Raw genomic sequence first — 17,291 nt, 5'->3', positions numbered from 1 at the left:
ATGAGCCACGGTGAGCTGGCACATCTGCATCCAGATACCGCCCACGTGCACATTGTTGGCTGTTAATTTAGGGACACAAAGTTGCAGCTGAAAAATAACAAGATAATTGTTTTGCCTTCTTTTATATCACAAATTGAAGTTAGGATATCAAACTCAAAATCAATGTCAACTGAGGCAATAGTTCTGTTTTCTTTCCAAACCTAATCCCACGAACTGGAAGTGAATTATTACTTAGCCTCTGAGTCCTCTGGGTTTGAGAGAAAACCTTAGAAGGCAAAGTCACAAATATCTTTACTATGAATAAGCCTCTGTAAAGGGACTGAAATCACTAGGTATGAAGGGTTAGGCCTTGGAAGTAAACAACTGTTGGTTTGAAAATTCTGCATATGTTATTCTTTCAGATCTCTGCCTTGGTATCACAGTCTTTTTTTTCCCTAATCCCACCAGATAACCAGCTTACAAATGAAAAACACACAGATGAAAAGCCTATGAAAGGTATTGTTATGAGTTCTGTCGCAGAATTCAGCATCACAGACGCTTCATCAAAGGGTACCAAAAATGAGAAGAAATTGTCAGATGCAAGCAGATCATCCATTGCTTCCCTGGAGAAATGCAGAGAATTCACTTACATTGAAGATGATGCATCAGTACATCAGAGAGACAGTGATGGTATGTTTTATAAAACAGATCACATTTGAGCTGATTTCTAAATAATGCCCACTGCAAAAGAACTATGTATAACCAACTCGAAATTAAATGTTGAACAGGAGGTTCAAGAACATCGCCAAAAGCAATGTTAAGTTGCCCTGCAGACATTTGTGTGATAGATGAGAATTTCTAGAAGATGATCTTAAATTGTCAGTGATATTAAAGTCATAGAAGAGGAGCTTAGAGCCTATTGTGCCACAGAGCATTTGTACTTTAGTAATGAGTGTTTGCACAGAGGCACCAGAGTCAGTGTCAGATAAATGCTATTCCTGCTTATTCCAGTGGATGTTGAAAAAAGGCTCTGTGAAGCATTTTAGAAGTTTCTTTTGAGTGCCTTTCACAATAATGGATTGGTGTGTTATATCCGATGGAGCTGGCATCTATCGTGCATATCATTTAACAATTCCTAAATTGAGCATTTCTAAATACAGATCAACACAATAAAGTGCCATGTTCTGCAGGAATCCTTAACATCTCTATTGTGTCACTGATCCTCATAAAAGGGATGTCTCTGATATATCTATTGGAATACACTTAATTTCAAGGAAGGATCTGAAGTATTTATTTTATTTAGGGGACTTGTCCTCTTGTCCAGATACTCCCTGTTTGTGAGTTTGAGGACTATCTCAACCGTTACTGGCACACAGGTGTGTACCATGTGATGCAAATAACAGATTTCATACTCCTTAAAAAAGCTGAACATGAAGGAAATTAACAACAAAAAAAAACCCCAATCTGTGCTTAATTAATAATGTTAAGGGCTGGATAGAAGCCAAGAAAACCAAAGGAAGCCAGATTTGTGGTTGTCACTGCATACTCAGCTCACTCCACTCTGACAACTTACTGCTTATTCCACATAGACGAGGCCAAATCCTGTTTGCTGGTGCTTGGAGAACCTCTGAAGGAAGAGCAATAGATGAGGAAATTGGTGATTATTTTGTTCCCTGTGCTCAGACAAGAGCAAATCCAAAACTCATTGGTTTCTCCAAGGATGACCACCAAGTCTCCAGCAAGCTTTGGACCAGGGTTATTCTGAGCCTCATCTGTGTGGGCAGATGCCAGCAAACAAGAGCAGGAAAGATTAGAGATGAGGCATGCTAGAAAAATTATTATAAATTCTTCTTTTGTGCTAATTAATCTACTAATGTAGAGAACAAGAGTTGAGGTCATTGTTCTCACTGAGATAAACACTGTAAAGCCGTTTGGCAAACAGCAGGGAAAACAGAGGGGAAAACAAGAGATTGCATCTTCTTTTATGCAGTTTGTGGCTAATTTATTTTCAAATATATAAATGAATGCATAGGAATGGATGTCTAATTGCTAATATCTATTATTTATATACATTACCCCACTTAAAACAGGACCAAAAAGCCTCACGCATGCAGATTTTTTGAAATGTGTTACATCCATTATCACAGTTCATGGTGTGTGCTCTGATGGGAATTTAAAAGCATCTTTACTGCACATCACAGAGTCGGTGCTAAAACATTACTTTATTATTAAAATCTTGTGCTTTTTGTGTGCTCTCTTTCCTGGATGAAGCCCTACGAATCATATCTATTCTTTCCAGATTACATAAGCACCATTATGGTTAACACATTCAAAAAAAAAAAACCCTGTTATTAAAAAAATGGATCTTTGGAGAGGGAGAAAAAAAATTGCCAAATCCTTAATTAAGACATAATTTTGAATTCTGTCTCTCACATCTATGTATAGGAAGGAAATTTCAAAAACATAAGAGATGTAAAAAGAATTGTCTTAATTACACCAAGGACTACTGGATAAAATGATTACATTTTCTACACTGTAAATTTCATACAATTAAATGCAGTGGTGTCACCTTATTAAATGTTTCAATTTTATAATTATTTCAGTTCATTTAGCTAGAAAAAAATATAAGAATGAATTTACTAAGTATCACTGAAATCTAGTCATTCTTATTCAACAGAACTGACTTAGAAGTTAGTTGTGCTTGTCTGAACCTAAATAGATCTTGACATATTTAAATAAGTATTAAAATTGATAACATTGGTGATGATATGCCACTTAGAAAGAAGTTCAATCATATGCTATTTATTCTTGCTACCTGCTTTAACTGCCGTTGTTTTTTTCTTTTTAATAAAGAAGCTGGAATGTTTTTTTTTTTTTTTAATTTTGTTTTTCATCAAGAAAGCTTTCTAAAAAAAAAAAAAAAAAAAGAGCATAAGAGCATAATTCTGGAAACTTCCTGGCAGTGAACTTAATGTTACGTGAGATAGAAAATGCCACAACAGAACCAATGCAGTTGAATGAGTTCACAGTTAGTCATCCTAGGGCAAGAAATGTGGTTATAACCATATGCTTTCCTGAAAGAACCAATGAAAAGACATTCATATTGTTGAAGGCATTTTTCCTTTCCAAAAACAAGAAGGGAAAAAAAAAAAAGGAAAGGTCTGGGTCTGTGCTCCAACTGGATTCACACAGTTGGAATCTCACACCTGCTGCACCCGAGCAGCCTCCCCAGATGCTGGAGGCTGAGGGATGGGGAGTTAATTAGTTGATTTTTGGAGGGCACAAACATAGCACAGAGTTTTAGTCATGGTGACCAAGTTTTCAGGAATATTCACTGGCTCCAGACACACATCCCACATGATCTATTTTCCAAACTTTTGACTCCTTTGAAAAATTGACATTTGTGAACAAAAAAATGAGAACCACATTTAGTGGGTAGTTGGCAGGACCCTGAGCTGAGACTCGACCAGCACACTGCCCTCTCTGAATGCTCTTCTCCAGACCTGCTCTCCCTTCCTGTCCTTGGTGGTCATTAAACATTTTTAGTGTAAACTCTTGTGAAAATGAAAATAAACTGCAGCGTCACCTGTGCTGGCATCGTGGTTTAATCCTGGGCAGCAACCCAGCCCCATGCAACCCCTCACTCACTGCCCCTCTGCAGAATGGGGGAGTCAGAAGGGTAAAAGGAAGAAATCTCATGGATTGAGATAAATACAGTTTAATAGGACAGAAAAGTAAGAAAATAATAATAATAATAATAATAATAATAATAATAATAATAGTGATAAAATAATTAGAATACACAAACATTGCAATTGCTCACCACTCACCAACTGATGCCCAGTCAGTTTTCAAGCAGAAACTCATGCTTGTTTTCTCCCTAATTTAAATTGATGCCATATGGTCTGCAATATCCCTCTGGCCAGTTAGGGTCAGCTGTCCTGGCTGTGTCCCCTCCCAGGTCCTTGTGCCTCTCCAGTCTCCTTGCTGTCCGAGCATGAGAAGATAAAATTTGGTTTAAAGGGCTTGTTCTTCTGGATGTCACTGCCACAGAATATTTTCATTCAAATTATTTTCATGCAGCTGTTGCTTTTCCAGAGCAAACAAAATAGAAAATAAACTTTTCACTTGTCTCTATAGAAGTAGTTATCATCAGTGTATTTTTAGCCCACCCCTCTCACTTCTGTGTAGCTACACTGGCCTAAAACTGGGTAATCTCAGCTCACCCTTGTTCTTACATCTCCCTGCTTTTCCTTTCTCTTAGATGAATGCGCAACACTTATCCTGGCCTGCTTGTTCTGCCAATTTTGGGACTTTCTTATAATGCTGCCTGATACCTGTGAACATTGGCTGACAGATACCTGTTGTCCATCCAATAGATATTACCAGACCTCCGACGAAGACCACGGCAACAACGACTGCAACTGTGACTGTGACATTGATTGCAGCCTCTTTGAGTCCTGCCACGAGACTGGGGAGTGCCTGGAACTCGCCATGGAGATTTCGGAAGTCTGCTATCGCTAATAGGAAAATAATTGACAAAATTCCTCAAAACTACCTGACAAATTACAAAGGAGGTTTTGGGTTTTTTTTTTTTAAATATTAATCATAACCAGAGGTTTTGCCAATGAGGACTATGTGCATCTTGCTGCTCCCTCCCTGGAGGTCTCTATATCTGTACCATTCTGGTGGCATGATATCACAAACTGCTGAAGCCAATAAAGGACAAAAAAGGGTCTTCTCTGCCATAGATGACAACAGAATTCCTAAGTGCCAAGCGTGCTCGCTGCTTTAGCTGCTGTAAATCCAAGGCTTTTATAAACCTTTAATTCCTTTAAACACGGATTTCCCCATTCATAAACACAGAACAAATTAGGATATTATTTTAGGACTGATATATATATTAGTTCATCTTCCTAATGGATTCATACCTAAACATGTATTACACATTGTTGGTTATTATAAATAATTTATGATATAGCATCATTTTATAATTAAAAATTTATTTATTCAATCTCTTGAAACACTCTTATATGCCAGTATAGGTAGAAAAAAAAATCAAATGAATTAGAAACCATGCTACTGGTAATTACAGCAAATGTCACTAAAAATCTCCAGCGAATTTTGTGGAGGAAGCATTTTGATGGGGTAGTGCAATTCAACAGTGTATTAATGTGCTGGCCCACGGTTATGTAATAACAGGTTATGCCTATTGTTCATTAGTTATAGGAAAGGGCTCCTTAAGTGTAATTAGCCTAAATGGGAATTGACTGCAGACTTCCAGAGGAGAATTACCCCGTGGATAGCCAGTAACTCCTTTGCTTGATTTTCATTTGTAAGACTTCTGCAAGAAACAGAATATTGTCACCTATTCTAGTGCAAACAGGCATCTCCACCTGTGCACCAAAGATTACAAAACGACAGTATCTGTCCTGGTTGTGCTTTCAAACTCCCTCTGTCTCTTTTCTGATGGCAGGTCTGATTGATAAAAAGGAAATACATGTTGCACATTACACATGACAACGAAAGCATGTAAATTCTGCTGCCTGAGGGTGCAGAACACAAGTATTAAGCACAGAGAAAAATACAGAGTTGCTTGCTCCCATTCGGTATTTATAGACTAACACCAAAATCAGTGTTTGCTTTGTATAAGCACTAAAATTTCTCCCAAACCCCCCACTGATCTCAGTGCAGAAGTGCCTGTGGAATCCCAAACAAGGATCCTGGGCAAGGTACTGGGATATTAAGCTTTCTAAAATAACTGAAACCACTTGCTTATTAATCAGAGTAGTCCTGATGCACGAATAGTTAATGGGAAAAAAAAATAATGAGGTTTTCCTTTCTTTCTGTAAAACTCACATTTTCAAAAAATCAGAAAGTAAGAAGTAGAACCACTAACAACCTTTGTCCAGGTGTCTTACAAAACCTAGTGACCAGAAGACAACAAACCTCAGCAATGCAGTGAGAAGCCCAGAACACCTCGTTTCAGTGCTCCTTCCGGGACATTGGTGGGGAATTGAAGAGATTTGCTTATCTTACATTGTCACATCATGAGCTGTAGTCACCTAAAGGAAAAAAATCATTAGTCCTTCATCACCACACCAGTACCAGTCTGCTGGCTGTGTCTGGACCCAAACCCCAAAGCACAGCCCACTGCCCTCCAGGAGGCACTGGTTTGGGTCACCCACCCCAGGATGGGCAATGCTGAGTTTTAATGCTTCAATTTGCATTCTCCCACAGACTTTTGATCTTAAATCTTCCAAAGCTAAGCTAAACTCTCACTGCTACATACCAGGCCACGGACACTTGCATCATTCCATCCTTTCTACCACAAGTTGTCCTTGACAAAGTGGCATGTGAGTATTTGTGAATAAAAACTCTGATCCGAGGCATTTAGGAGTCAGAAAAGCAGAAAGCTTGTTCCACATACCATTTCCCAGAGAAGTACCAATAAAGATGCACATTGGCAGTCCTTGCTCTTGATGCCACTCTCCCAAAGGGGAGATTTCATGTCCAATGGCTGGAAGGAGCCCAAGAGGGGAAACCAGAGGGTGGCATACCCCAAAATGTTGTCAGTGAGAGAATCAGAGATAGGGAACTTGCCTTTCAAGCCAGGATGTCTTGTTCCAGTTCTGAGTCTGCAAGAAAAAACACATTGGCCACACTGGGGTAACTCATGGCAACTGAAGTCTCATTCAGGTGTGGAACTGTACCGGGGACTTTTGGCTGAAATGTGGAATTTTTTTCAACTCTTTTCCTAGGAATCATTATTCAAAAGATTTTTTCGTGTTGTAATCCATAAATTAAGGCCTACTGGGGTCATGTCTACTATAGGACACAGGTAAGGTCAAAGACAGAATTACAATGGTCACAGGTATAGCCATGATTAGACAGGATGTCCCAGCTGCTGTTGTAGTGAACGGTGGTGTTTTAAATAACACAGCAACATCTCCCTCCCTGAGGTGTACAATGGCACATTGCTCAGTTCCCTGCTTTAGGAAGTAGATTTTTTGAGACCTTTTTAAGCAATGAAACCTTGAAAAACATGTTTTTTTCATACAACACAGAATCAGCAGCTTATGATAACTTTGTTTTCTCTCATAAAGTTGTTAATTGCAACATTGAACATTTAATTATATTGACACCAGAGAAAGTCAATCAGACTTTTCCATTAACTATTCCAGAAACTGTGTTTCCTCTTTGAAATGCCATCCTATTCCCAAACTAAACTGACTTCCTGGTGCAGAAAAATACCCATTTATCAGATCTGAACATGGGTAGATACTCCAGTGAAACCGAAACATTTGGAACAATTCGGGGCTGTCTCTGTATTTTTTATTTACTGGGAAGGAAGGTCTGGGTGCTTGAGTAGGAGGCGTTTGGGTGGATGGCTGTTGGGAACATGTTGGACTCAGCTGTGCTCCCAGGGAGATGTCAGCGTGTGAAACCAGCTCCTGAGAACAACAAATAGAAGTTCCCATTTTGCAAACGGGAACATCGCTCCGACACGACGCCTCTCCCCAGCACCAGAAATGCGCTGACAGATTGCTTGGGGGAAGAGAGAGACAGAGAGAATAACGGAGAGCTGCATTGCTACCTTCCACAGGAAAGGACCATGGGATGCTGTCTAAGGATCTCCTCTTGGAAATGACCCAGCAGTCTCATCCTTGAGACAAAAATGTCTTTTCACCTCCTTTCACTCTGTTCTCAGAACACAATATGGATTAGGATGTAAACTTTAGAGGAATTGATGTTTGCTAAATATTGGAAAAGCCTCTGGGGGCTTGCAAAAGTTTAAAGATGAGTTATCTCAGAAGATATTAAGTTGTCTGACTGACCATGAGCCCTTCCATAATGTCGTTCCGGTGCCTTACTCTCCATGTACAATATGAGTCCCATGTACACCCCCAAGTATAGGAATGGAACATATTATATTACCTCATTCGACTTTCCTCTGCTTCCTAAAGCACTTTGATCATTCATACTCTCTCAAGCAATCATCAACCTCTTCCAAATGTCCAGACAATGCACAATTCTGCCTTAACTCCAATGCTGCTTAGGGATTCAGGCTGAGTGCTACAGCTGAGCTCTAGAAGACTTTGGTTCTCAGGAAGAAAGCAAAATACAGGAACAATTAAGATGTTTGCAATTGTATTTCTCCTGTTATGCTTGTACAGTATCAAGAAAAGTTCAATAGTGTCGGAACTAAGAATGTATGTATCTATTAAATTTTTCTTTTAATTATATGAAACGGGTGGTTCCATTGCTTTCATCTTCATCTCTTTGGGTTCTCTTAAATGCAAGGTAAGTTTCCTATTATGCAAGAAAATGAGTTTACCAAGCAGACTGGGATTTCCAGGCACTGCTCCACTATAATTCACTGTAACTCAGCATTAATCATGATTAATAATCTATCATTCCTGTGGTTTAGGAAAAAAAAAGGAGGAGTTCATTGAGAAAGTGCCCTTTCTCTTAGCATACCTCATATAATTGCACAGTGGAACAATTCTATGGAATTCATTATTCTGCTGGTAATGATCTAGATTTCCTTAACATTGCACATGAATGGGAATCGTTGCCATCTGATGGATGTTCCATGGCCTGTGCAAAATGAGTTGGTGGGTGCAAGCCAATTCATAATGGATGTGTGCCCATATCACAAAAAACACCATTATAATTGGTACCCTTAGGAAAAATGCCAAGGTCTGAGTGTAAACAGAGCACTTTCTGTCCCAAGAGCTCATGCTTCCATGGTCAGGGTTGAAGCACAACAGAATGAGCAATGCCGAACTGCATCTGCTGCCTCTGTAAAGGGCTTCACTCTCCTGAGGTAGCACTTGGCATCTTGGATGCTCGGTAAAATTAGAAGAAAACTCACTCTGAAGGGCCACACTTGTGTCTCTTCCTCCCACAGTCACTACAGTCATCATGGGGGCTGTGCAAGTATAAAATGGAGTGGAGACGGTCATTGTTACAGTCCATAATTTGTCCTCTTTCTAAGTGTATCCAGAAAAAAGATATTGTCACTATATGAGAAGAGTCTGTTCACTAATTGTTGTTTGAAATCTGAAAAATCTTTCTATCAGAAAATGCTGAAAGTCACTGGCTTACCATCTCCTAGTGCTTTCCAGTGGGAGACACCATTTCCTTTGTATTGAAGAGGGACCAGAGACTTCCCACAGAGAAGTTCACAGGTCGCTGGAGTACATTGCTTATAAAATGAAGAAAGAAGAATAAAGATATCTCATGGACATCCTATTGGTGGCCTGCATGAACAGAGCAGTTTAAGCAGCAAAGCAATATTGGAAAAGTTTTCTTCCTTATTAGAGAATCCTGCAAATCAACCAGTCATTCACATGCTCACATCACGGTATATTGAAATGACCATGGTACAAAAAGAGGGAAAAAAACCCCACCTTATCCAAATGCATGCAAAAATCACCATCAATGTCATTAAAATGCAGACTCAATTTATATTGCCAGTTTTGCCACGCTTCCTACAAAGTAAAAAATAATGCCAGAGAGCAGTGAAGAAAATATTATTAGATCAACTGTATAAAAAGCATGAATGATTCCATTAGCAAGCACAGCTGAGAAAAGACAGGATTTAAATCAAATCTAAATATGATAAGATTATACAGCCAAAGTGACATGTCCATTATAGAAAACATACAGAAGAAGCAAACAAAAGCAGAATTTTGGTTTTATGCTGTAAAACATGTTCCATCTCACACAGCATTTAAAAACCTGATGGAAGCATCCTGTCAGCTCCTCAGTTTTATACTGTATTTGTTCTAGGTGAGTCACAAATGTGCAGATAATTTAGAACACCCTTCATCTCTGTTGCAGTATATTTGCATCATTCTTTCCTTCAGAGAGTCACTGTGCTGCATCACTTGATACAGTCATCACACAAACTCTTCTAATGGAACAGCAAAGCTGCCCACAGAACCATAATTCTACTTCATAAAAGCTTTTGGGGTATTGTAACCTGGTGTTGCTCCATGTGGAGAGTGAAGCAAAATGTACCAAATTTTGGTGTTAAATGGGACAGGCAATAGTTTTAAATAAAATGATCAGGTTTTCTAAGGAGTTTTCTTTTGGAACAGGAGAGTTCAGCCTCCGCTTCACAAGGCTTTGAATCAAAAATACAGCTGGAAAAATCTTTCTCCAATAAGCATTTTTTGGATACTACTGTGTCAAACAAAGTCTCCTGTATATGTGTATGGAGATAGAGCTAGAGAGAGAGAGGTAGAGGATTAAGAAGCAGAAGGAGATGGGTATCTTTGGGCAATGTAATTGAGAGCAGTTGTTTCTCACTTGTGATCTCCAATTGCTCTGTGAAGTTTTCTCTTGTCGGGGTAATCCTTGTGATTTCTGCTGCGCCAGAGGCAAATGAGCCATGGGATGAAAGCAGGATGAGCCTTTGCCCCAGGTCCCAAAGGTTTCTGCTTCCTCCTGTGCTGCTCACTCCTGTTCTTGTTTACATCCAGGTGGTCTCTCTCATAAAAGTTTTGCTTGTAAGGGATTTCCCCACAGTTCAAAATCAGGAGTGGAGAAGGACACACATCAGTATTCATCTTCTCAAAGATATAATCAAATATTAATCCATTTTAAACCCCTTGATTTTACTATGCATTTCAATTTTTCCTGTAATCTATAACCTGTACACACCATAAAGTCATCACTGAGAGGGGAAGCTGGAAAAATCCAGCTACCTTTCCAAATGGAAATCAGAATATATATTTTTAGCTACATTAAGCCAACTGCATGCAGCTCTGCACACTTATGTAATTCCCACATAAAAATAATCCATAATATTCCAGAGGAACAAATCCAATTCTTAGTCATATAAATTTTCATATAAGTCCATCAAAACCTATTCCAAAAATGTCTCAGTCTTTTTGAGTGCTAGAGTTGGAACAAAAGAGCGAGTCCTTTAAAATGCCTTTGGAGCTTCCAGGGATGTTAAATCTAATTGCCCTTAGCATAGCACCGATCCACAAAGGTTTAAGTCATGGAAAATGTATTTTACCTTTATACAAGGTATACTATGCAAAGTTTATCGTGGCACAGTAAAGCCATGTCTAACTTGCTTTGTGCAAATTTCAGACAGAAAGAAATTAACCTTTGATGCTTCACTTTGACTAACCAGGACAGAAAAATGTGTCTTCTCACTACAGACACACAATATTATATTAAATGATATGATGCAGCATGGTATGACATGATAAAATGTCCATTTGTGCACTTAGGTCTATATGTGCAAATAGAAATCCATATTTAGACTCACAGATATTAATAGCAATGTCTCTATGTTCCAAGAAACAGAAAAGGATGGAGACTAGGCAAAGATTAATTGTGATAGAAACCTTCTTAAGACAAAGCCAGAACCAATGCTATTTGTTAATACCCTTAGAAGCTGTATAATCATCCCAGATGAGGCTGAGGATAAATTTTCCAGTGAAAGGGTTATTCATGACAGAGGGATCACTTGCTAAAGCGGACCTTGCAGCACCATGGGCATTGGGAACTGCTCAGTTCACTGGGGAGTTCCACAGATCTTTGGCAGCCCACAGAAAAAGGAATGACCCAAGCCCTTGCCTGGAAGCCTGGAAAGTCCTGGAGATTCAGGACAACCCTCTGTTCCATTCCATTAAAATATTAAAACATAACTAGAAGAGAAACCTTCCTTTTTTATTCCAGAAAGAGTTGTCTTTGATAATCCTCCTGCATGAGGTTTTTAATTTTCTAAAATCTATCTGAACAAATATTTTTCCCCAAACTCCAGAATCTCTGGTGGAATAAATCACTCTGGTTTTGCCCATAGTGGCTCTGTCACAACCCCTGTTTATAGGCATGGGAGAGACAATGTCTGAGCCAGAGAGCTCCTAATTTTACAGACAAAAGAGGGAACACTACAAGACTGCACAGTCTGCCACAGAAAAGCAGAACAAAGAGACCAAGGATGGATTTTTTTCCCCTCAGAAAACTTTATTTCTCAGCTAGAAACCTGATCTGCAGCAAGGGGAGCCAAGGGACAAGCCGTGTTTATAACACAGCCAAGGATGCCGTTCCCTCAGTTCAGTCCCCCAGCGCACTCAACACTCCTAAGCTACATCTGCTCTATAAAGGCCCAAGAAAACTTAGGCAGCCTTAAAAAAAAAAAAAAAAAAAAATTTGCAATGGCACGTCTTCTTAACCAGCATCATGGAAAAGTCATGCTGCTCTGCATATAGCCTTCAGGATTGTGTCTGTAACACTTGAAATCCTGCCCAAGTCTGGCTCCGCTCGCGCTAACAGGTACTCTGTGTGCTTCTGCATCTTTTCCTACAAGCAAATGTTGCAACTTTCCCATTGCGACAGCTGTAAGAGGCATTCACTTTACTCTGTTTTTCCTTAACACTCCCGATTCCTTTTATATCTAGTTGGGAATACACTCAAGCGCTAATGGCACTTGTTCAGCCATCCAGGGAAGGCGCAGCGTCGCCTTCCTAGCTATTTGTATTTCTTCATTTTGGCAATCTGAACTTTGCCAAGATCCAAATGCTTGATATTTAACTTAAGATTCCTCCCTCTTAAGGTCAGAAGGCACCAGTAATATTATCTGGCAACACAAAATCGCATCCACTTGGAGAAAGGAGGTTTTAAATCAGTCATTTCTCCCTCTTACTCGGGTAAGTAAGAGGATTCCAGGTGCCAGTTAATTAAGTCACCACTGACAGATGAGCCAAGTGGTAGACCTGCATCCCCATGCTATCACTGCTAGTTTGGTAACCTCAAGGCTGCTGCTGCACAATAGGGATCTACAGCTGCTGGTGTTTGCTAATCAGTCAGGCTCCTTCTGCCACCACCTGATGGAAAAGTCCCAAGGGGACTAGCAGAAATGTAGCTTTTAAGGTTCCAAAGACACTGGTTCATGGAAAAGGACCTGCTCTGGGGTTTCAGACCATAAACACTTTCAGCTGTAAGCCCTGTGGGGTGGTTCAAAGCTTAGGGAACAGCATCAGTGCAGCCCTGCACAATGGAAACTAGCCCAAACCACCTTGCAAGCCACTTCCAAATCTTTGAATCCATGTGGAGAAAGTGGCTTGAGCAGTATAGGAGGAAATGGCATTAAGAGCGCTATGAAAGCCATTGGTAAGGCAAAGCCAGCAGAGCTGCAGGGGAGCTAAAGGAGCATGGCAACAGCCAAAAAATTCAGAGACTCCTTCAGCAACCAGGAGAGAGACAAACCACCACCCAGGCGGGTCTGACATCAGGGTTTTGAACAGGAGCCTTCAAAGTTTTATTATGAGGCTCCTTTTCATGAGGCAGGGCACAGCAAATACTCCATTTAAGGCTTCCATGGAGTAGAACCAGAAATATCCAGCCTTGCAAATATCCTCCCCAGCCAAGCGCGGAGCCGAGACATGCAAAATGAGCGCCCGTCAGCTCCGTGCCAGCGCAACAGAAGGCAGAAGTGCTTCAAGGAACTTGTGACAGGTTCTCTGGATGCACCAATTCGAGATGGGCCAATCCCTGCTTGAAATGTGCAAACTCTCACACTCCCTGGCATGACCGCACAGCCAAAATGCACATTTTTTAAAGGATTCAAAGAAAACACGACCAAAGGGACAGGAACGCAGAAGAATTTGGCAATGGGGAGCAGATGCTTCCTAGGGAGGAGACAGGACTTAGTTCGAAAAAGGTTTGAGGGAAACTTTATATATAGAAGTTGAATGTAGTTGCTGAAATCTGTTTTATGGGAGAATATCTAACTTACAGGGAGGACTGTACCTTAAACAGTCACACCTAGAGGAGCAGCTCTGCGGAGATCCACTCAGGGGAGTGAGGCAACTTAAATGGTACAAATATCAGAGTTCTGGTTTACCTACAGCAGCTGCTGCTGGCAGCCACCAGCACCATCCATCACAAGCCAGGTTAGCCAGGTTTTGTCATCGTTGCTCTTTAACGACCCCTCTGGAACCCCACGGGTGACGTATCAGGAATGGCTGCAGCCAGAGGGTGAGCTGGTGTGTGGGGTTGGAGTGGGAAAGAGAGGGAATCAAAACACATTTAAGGCACAAAAAGAAAGGGCAGAGACTCCAGATGAACTCCAAAGTTGCTGGCAAGGAAGAGAAGAAACCTGACCAGCAGTCATGAGGAGGGAGGTGGTACAGCCCAGGCTTGTTCCTGGCTAGTGGGATACAGAATTTGGTTGAAATTTGCCTGAGAACTGTAACGGTGCCAAGAACAAAATGGAAAAAAAAAGGAAGGACAGGCTGACTTGGGAGAGATGGAGTTTCCTACCTGAGAAAAATAGCAGGTTTGAGGGAAAATGTCCCAGGATAGGATAGAATAGAATAGAAAGTCCTACAAGCGAAGGAAGAGAAAGAGTATCACTATTCTCCTTTACTGCACTAAAAAAGTGTTTGCATCCATAGGCAAGAATGAAATACTTTATTCCAAATGGACCTCAGTTATATCTTGAGCTGAGCTTTTGCATCCTTTCGTTAAAAAAAATAAGACATTTGAGGTTCTCTGGGGCTCAGCCCTTTTCATACTGGCGTTAATTTTATTTTTCAGGCTGAACAAGATCACTCCTCATTGACATTTTAGGGCCTCCTCATAAAATTAGCCTGGGAAAGCAAGACAATTGGACTGAAAAGTTTTGGACTTGCCTTGGCTTTGGGACACTGTAAAAAAACTTATGTTTCCTTGGAAATGCTCCCCATTTGACCAAACTAAACCTGCTATATTTCCACTAAGTGTCACAAGACCATACCTCCTTCCAGCGGGACCAGAAAATTTCCTTCCTATAAAGCTGGTTTTAAAGACCAGCTGCACTCTTGAGGCTCCAGCACAGCCTGCAGCCTCCAGCACACCCCATGCCAGAAACCAGCCTCTCTACAGACTCACAAAGGCTGTAAAATATCTTGTGCAGCATGGAGAAAAAAAACCTAAAAACCTAAAAAATGCCAAGGAGCTTTGCCAAACACTTTCTGCTTCCTCACACCTATGCAAAATGCCTTTGCAGTCTCTTTGGGGTGGACATCAGACCCTCATGGGTCAGTCCAGATCTGTCCTTTGCAGAGAACAACTGATTTTGAGTTAGCTGTGCCTCACCCTCAGCTCCTGCAAACTGGCATCTTCAGGCTGGAGTGAGGGTTCCTGCCAGTGACTGCCAGGGAGGACGTGCTCCTCCACATCAGCAGGTGATACAGAGGATGGACAAGCATCCTGAAGGCACAGGATGGATGGTCCCAGCCATCCCACAGCCAAAGGGTTATCCCTTCCCAGGTCCTGCCTCATCCCTTGCATCGCCTCCTGCACCTCGTGCAGGCGTCAGTGCAGGATCTGCCCTGATAAAGGGATCCAGAACCACCACATCTGATGTGGGCCTGACTTTTGTCAAAACCTATCATTACAGCTCTGTTTCCCTGCTGTTTTGAACCTTTGTACCTACAACATTGAAGCCTCAGATTTGTCAAAACACGCAAAGGTGCTGCCAGAGGCTGAGCAACTCATTTTAGTCCCTTTACAAAGCCATTTTAAGGAAAGAAACAACATGTCAGGGCAATGCCAACAACTGACTGTACCAACAAGGAGAGATTTGACGTACCTTTCTCTGCTGCAGTGACTGTTATAATAAAAGACAGCAGTGCATTAGTGAAAGATTTATGCTCATATTTCAACAATGGAAAACATGAGCTTTGCTGTATTCTCATTCACACCGAGACAGGCAGCGAGGGCATGTCATGTAACACTATTTCCAGGAAAGATGTTACAATTGAAGAAATGCTGATTTGCTGGTACAGTAAGACAATTCCTGGAAGCAGGACAGGCTCTTGTGTTATTATCATTGCAGAGGGAGAATTTGACTGAACAGCCTCTTCTCCTGAGCTGTTTAGGAGGGGCGGCTCTCTTGCTCCTGGAGGGTAGGGAGAAAAGGTGAGCCAGGAAGGCTGGGAGAGCTGCCGTGGCCCCCTCTGCGCAGCACCAGCCTCCCTGGCACCGTCAGAGCCCTCCATGCCAGCAGGCACAAGTGCCAGCTAATTGAATTTGCTAATGATACATTCTCTCGAAACCCTTCGCACTGATCCCACCATTTTGCACTTGCAATTAAATTACAAGCACAAAAAAAAAAAAAAAAAAAAAAGGAAAAAATGCCATGTGGTGTCATTTGACATTTAGATGTCAAAGTAACTGATTGACAGGGAAAAAAAATCAACAGCAAAAGGCCCGTTCCTGCCAAAGCCAGTGGGGAGGTTGCCAGCGGCGTTGGGAAGAGCAGGATTGGGGCCCTTACAGGCCAAAGGGATGAGGCAAAGCATGGGGTGAGCAGAAAAGGCCCGTGCCAGGCTATCCTGGCCCTGGGAGATGCAGGAGGAAGGAATCAGCCACCTCCTGGAGCATGCTTCCCCATCCCTAGCCCTCCAGCACAGTGGTTGGGACCTTCTGGGGGAGCAGACTCCAGTACCTTCATGGGAGGATTGCTCTGGGAAGTTGGGGTTCTCCCACCTTGTCAGAGGTTTTGACCTCACAGTGGTTTTTTTTCTCTCCCTGTTTGGGATGAAGAAAGGAGGGATTGTTTAAAAAAAAGTATTTCTGGGCTGACCGCTGGGGAAAAAAAAAGCAGAGTTAAACAAATCACTAATTTTGGTAATTTTGAAACCCTTACTTCAATTTTTTTACCTTACAAATTTTTACTGGTTTTAACCTAAAAAGGAAAGTAATGACTATTTCAAAGAAAACAAAAAATTTAACAGTCAAAACATGGACAGGTTCCATATTTTGAAAAAAGCACTTTTCACCACAAACCTTTTCAAACAGAAGAAATTCATCAAAATAGGCCCCATCCTGCATAAAGACTCAGCAATGTTTAATACAACATTTTTCCAATGGGATTAAAGGTTTAGACACCGAGATTCCTGGTGAACGAGGGAGACCTGCCTTAGGGGCAGTGAGGTGGGAAGGGAACTGCATCCATGTCCCAACAGCCTCCATCAGCATCTGGATGTGGTCCAGAAGTGCAAAAGAGCATTTGGGTTGGGAAAGGGAAAAGAGGGGGAAAAAAAAGGGAGTTGCAGGTGCACATTTCCTCATTCACAGCTCTCACATGGATGTTGGGTAAGTAAATGAGATTTTGGGTCACCACTGCAGGCAGCCCCAGCTCCAACTACACAGTGCCCTGCCTCTGGAGGCGTGCAAGTTCCTATAAGAGAAGAAGAAAAAACAAAATTTATAAGACAAAAATAGAAGCTCTCTCCCCTGCAGGCTCACTTACACACTGTCCATAGCAAACACAGCACATCAGTGAGCCTCCCTGC

General features: G+C 41.3%; 1 protein-coding gene across 1 annotated transcript in view; it reads left to right on the top strand.

Annotated features, from left to right (window-relative positions):
* The window catches only part of MDFIC2 (MyoD family inhibitor domain containing 2), a gene marked incomplete at both ends in the record, with an annotated part of 43,460 nt that extends 38,957 nt beyond the window's left edge, over positions 1 to 4,503 (top strand). The window contains 2 exons of the mRNA XM_082288711.1: positions 448 to 669; positions 4,244 to 4,503. Coding sequence (XP_082144837.1) covers positions 448 to 669; positions 4,244 to 4,503 — 482 coding nt within the window. The remainder of the gene's footprint in view (positions 1 to 447; positions 670 to 4,243) is intronic.
* Between the last annotated feature and the right edge of the window lie 12,788 nt (positions 4,504 to 17,291).

The sequence above is a fragment of the Coloeus monedula genome (assembly GCF_965178545.1).
Source record: "Coloeus monedula genome assembly, chromosome: 11".
In the NCBI taxonomy this organism is placed as follows: domain Eukaryota; kingdom Metazoa; phylum Chordata; class Aves; order Passeriformes; family Corvidae; genus Coloeus; species Coloeus monedula.
The sequence above is the reverse complement of the archived record's forward strand: the minus strand, read 5'-3'. Positions and strand labels throughout refer to the sequence as shown.